Genomic DNA, 3,331 nt, shown 5'->3' with positions numbered 1-3,331 from the left:
TTTTTTTTTTTTTTTTTTTAACGGTTCTATTTTATAGGTGAGGACATTCAGAATCAGGGAATTAAGTGATGCTCTCATTACGGGTTACACTCTGGCGTCCAGACCCCATCCTGAAGCTCTCCTGGGGCCCATTAAGAGTTGCCTCTTGGGCTTCCCTGGTGGCGCAGTGGTTGCGCGTCCGCCTGCCGATGCAGGGGAACCGGGTTCGCGCCCCGGTTTGGGAGGATCCCGCGTGCCGCGGAGCGGCTGGGCCCGTGGGCCATGGCCGCTGAGCCTGCGCGTCCGGAGCCTGTGCTCCGCAACGGGAGAGGCCACAACGGTGTGAGGCCCGCATACCACAAAAAAAACAAAAAACAAACAAACAAACAAAAAGAGTTGCCTCTTTATTTTTTAATTTTTTTTAATTTTTTTTTTATTTCGGAGCCTGTGCTCCGCAACGGGAGAGGCCACAACGGTGTGAGGCCCGCATACCACAAAAAAAACAAAAAACAAAAAACAAACAAACAAAAAAAAAGAGTTGCCTCTTTATTTTTTAATTTTTTTTTATTTTTTTTTTATTTTTTAGCGGTACGCGGGCCTCTCACCGCTGTGGCCTCTCCCGTTGCGGAGCACAGGCTCCGGACGCGCAGGCTCAGCGGCCATGGCCCACGGGCCCAGCCGCTCCGCGGCACGCGGGATCCTCCCGGAATGGGGCACGAACCTGTGTCCCCTGCATCGGCAGGCGGACTCCCAACCACTGCGCCACCAGGGAAGCCCAAGAGTTGCCTCTTTAGAATGAAAGATGCCCCTATCACCTAGGAGATTCTGAGGGATTTAGGAGCTCTGTGCCAGGAACTGGAGACGATGACCAAATATTTATTTCTTCTGTCACAGTATCACAATGCAGAAGCAAGAAAAAGCTTAGAAAAAATGTTCTATTTAAAGCATATGCTGTAAACAGAGAATCTTTAGTGCTGGGGATCCTAATACTGATGTGCTGTGTACTTCCTAACTCAGTGATGACTTCAGCTGTCTCATCCACAGTTTGCTCATTCGTGAGATGGGTGTTTGCCCTGCCAGACCCACAGGGCTGCTGTAAGAATGACTGTGAAGTGCTCGGAAACAATAACAAATGACATAAAATCTCAAGTGATCTGTAGTTTCTTGTTGTTCCAGCAACCCCCTGTTTGTTCAACTTTAAAAAGAACATTTTAAATTCAATTTATTTAAAGTAAAAAACAAACAGAAAACCACAGTTGACCCGTTTTTCCCACCCCCTTGACCCCCACTTCTGGCAGCCACTCACCTGCTCTCTGTATCTGTGAGCTTTTTAAAAAAATTGTTATTGTTTTATTTACTTATTTTGTTTAGGTTCCACATATAAGAGTATTTTTAAATTTTGATTGGTGTTTCTGTTTTTTTGTGGGGTTTTTTGTTTTTGAATTACACCAAATGTTCAATTTAAAATGTTTTCTAAGTTGCCATTAGGCATGTGATATTGTCCAGTTTTTACCCTGTAGTTGTTCGTAAGACTTATGAACTTGGGATTTTCACTGAATTTCTTTGAAACCCTCGTAGACTTCCGCTGAAGACGCAGGGAAAACCATGGTGAGGGAGCTTGTTCATAACTTCCTGATGGATCTCTGCTGTTCGCTCAAGCATGGGATTAATTTTTATGACGCGTCTCTTGGTACCTCCGGCAGGTAAAGTGTGACGCCCGTGTGAATCCTGAGTGTGAGTTCTCAGAGGTCATCACATATGTGACTTACAGTGGAAATCTGTTAAATAACGGAACTGTAGTGGGTTAGAACTAGCATTTTTGGCATTATCTGACTCATTTTAGGGATGAACTCAGAATAGGACCCAGAGGGCTCCTGTTCGTTGTGTGCCCTCGGGGCGGCGTCTCAGGGTAGCAGTTGACTCAGACACGCAGTGTGAGGTATCTCACCCAGGAAGGTGCTGTGTGTGTTCACTCGGCAACTGTGTGCCAGCTGGATCTGAGAATAATTCTGTTACATCCTCCTTCCCAGAGATGGGGTGGCCTCTCATGCCTCACCGCAGTCCTAGGTGGGTACCATTGTTACCCCAGTTTTGCAGATGAGGAAAATGGGCCCACAGAGGGCAGGTCACTCACCCTGAAAGTGGCAGAGCTCAGACTGGAACCTAGGAGGTCTGGTTCCCAGCCCACACTCATGATAGCTACACAACCCTTGTCTCCTCGGGGACAGTTGCTGATGAGTTGGGACTTCACAGTTTTGTTTTTACGTTTTATTTCATATTTCACCATTATGATAACATTTCATCAGTAAGGAAACAAAGTCCACAACTAATGATTTAGATTATGTTCTTTTGGACTTTCTCTTTAGAGTCATAGACCTATAATACATATCCACGTTATTAATTTTTAAACCAGAACGGCCTACTGTTAGATATATTGTTCATTAACCTGCTTTTTTCCCATTTGACAATTAAAAACATTGGACATATTTTCTGGTCATTGTGAATGACCCCTAGTTTTACCCCCTTGACATTTTATTATAAGGATAGAGATGGTTTGATTTGGTTTCAACCAGTGAGGAAATGACTGATCCCTCATAATGGGATTAATTCGGTGGGAATTTTTTTCCCTGCTTGTGGCCTTGAACTTGTTTTGATTCTGTGATTATTATGAATTAACTTGCCATGTCATTCCTTTTTCTTTTAATTTTGTTTTGGTGCTATTGTAGCTTTTCTCTCATCAGTGAGAGTAAGCTTGTTTTCTTGCTGCAATGTAAGAGCAGACTTTTTGAGTCTTAATATAATATAACACCATGCTAACAAGGCTTTTTTTCCCTGTTAAGGAGACCCATAAAATAGATGATCATTTAATGAGCATATTAAATCAAGTGGTGGTTGTGGGTGTGTTTAAATAAGCTATGGTTTATGTAAAATTTTTCAGCCATGGGCAAAAGACGAATGTTTGTGCTTCAGAGAGAGGAAGGGAGTTTTGTTTGTGGGGTGTGAATGGAAAGCTTTGAGAAAATTGAAATGCCTCCTTTCCCAGTGGTCGTAAAGCTCCCTCGTTTCCTGCAGGTCTCCGTGCAGATGTCACCACGTCAGAGAGGCCTTCCCTGGCAGCCCTCTTCTGAGATAGTCCTCCCACTGTCACTGTCCTTTCGCCTGGCCCTTGCTTCTGATGGTGACTTATCACCATCTTGCGTATTTATTTATTTGCTTGTTCATTACCCAGTAGGCAAGAATTGGTGAGAACTGAGACTAGTCTGTTTTGAATCCCCAGAGCCTACGACTAGTCTGTTTTGAATCCCTATGTGCCTGCCTGGCACATAGTAGGCATTGAAAGTGAGGCATTACA

At 44.0% G+C, this 3,331-nt stretch overlaps 1 protein-coding gene across 1 annotated transcript in view; it reads left to right on the top strand.

The window, feature by feature from the left end:
* The window catches only part of URB1 (URB1 ribosome biogenesis homolog), a 45,322-nt gene that overhangs the window by 14,392 nt on the left and 27,599 nt on the right, over window positions 1-3,331 (top strand). The window contains exon 8 of the mRNA XM_028493068.2: window positions 1,558-1,682. Coding sequence (XP_028348869.1) covers window positions 1,558-1,682 — 125 coding nt within the window. The remainder of the gene's footprint in view (window positions 1-1,557; window positions 1,683-3,331) is intronic.

This window comes from Physeter macrocephalus, chromosome 8 (genome assembly GCF_002837175.3).
Source record: "Physeter macrocephalus isolate SW-GA chromosome 8, ASM283717v5, whole genome shotgun sequence".
Classification (NCBI taxonomy): domain Eukaryota; kingdom Metazoa; phylum Chordata; class Mammalia; order Artiodactyla; family Physeteridae; genus Physeter; species Physeter macrocephalus.
The sequence above is the reverse complement of the archived record's forward strand: the minus strand, read 5'-3'. Positions and strand labels throughout refer to the sequence as shown.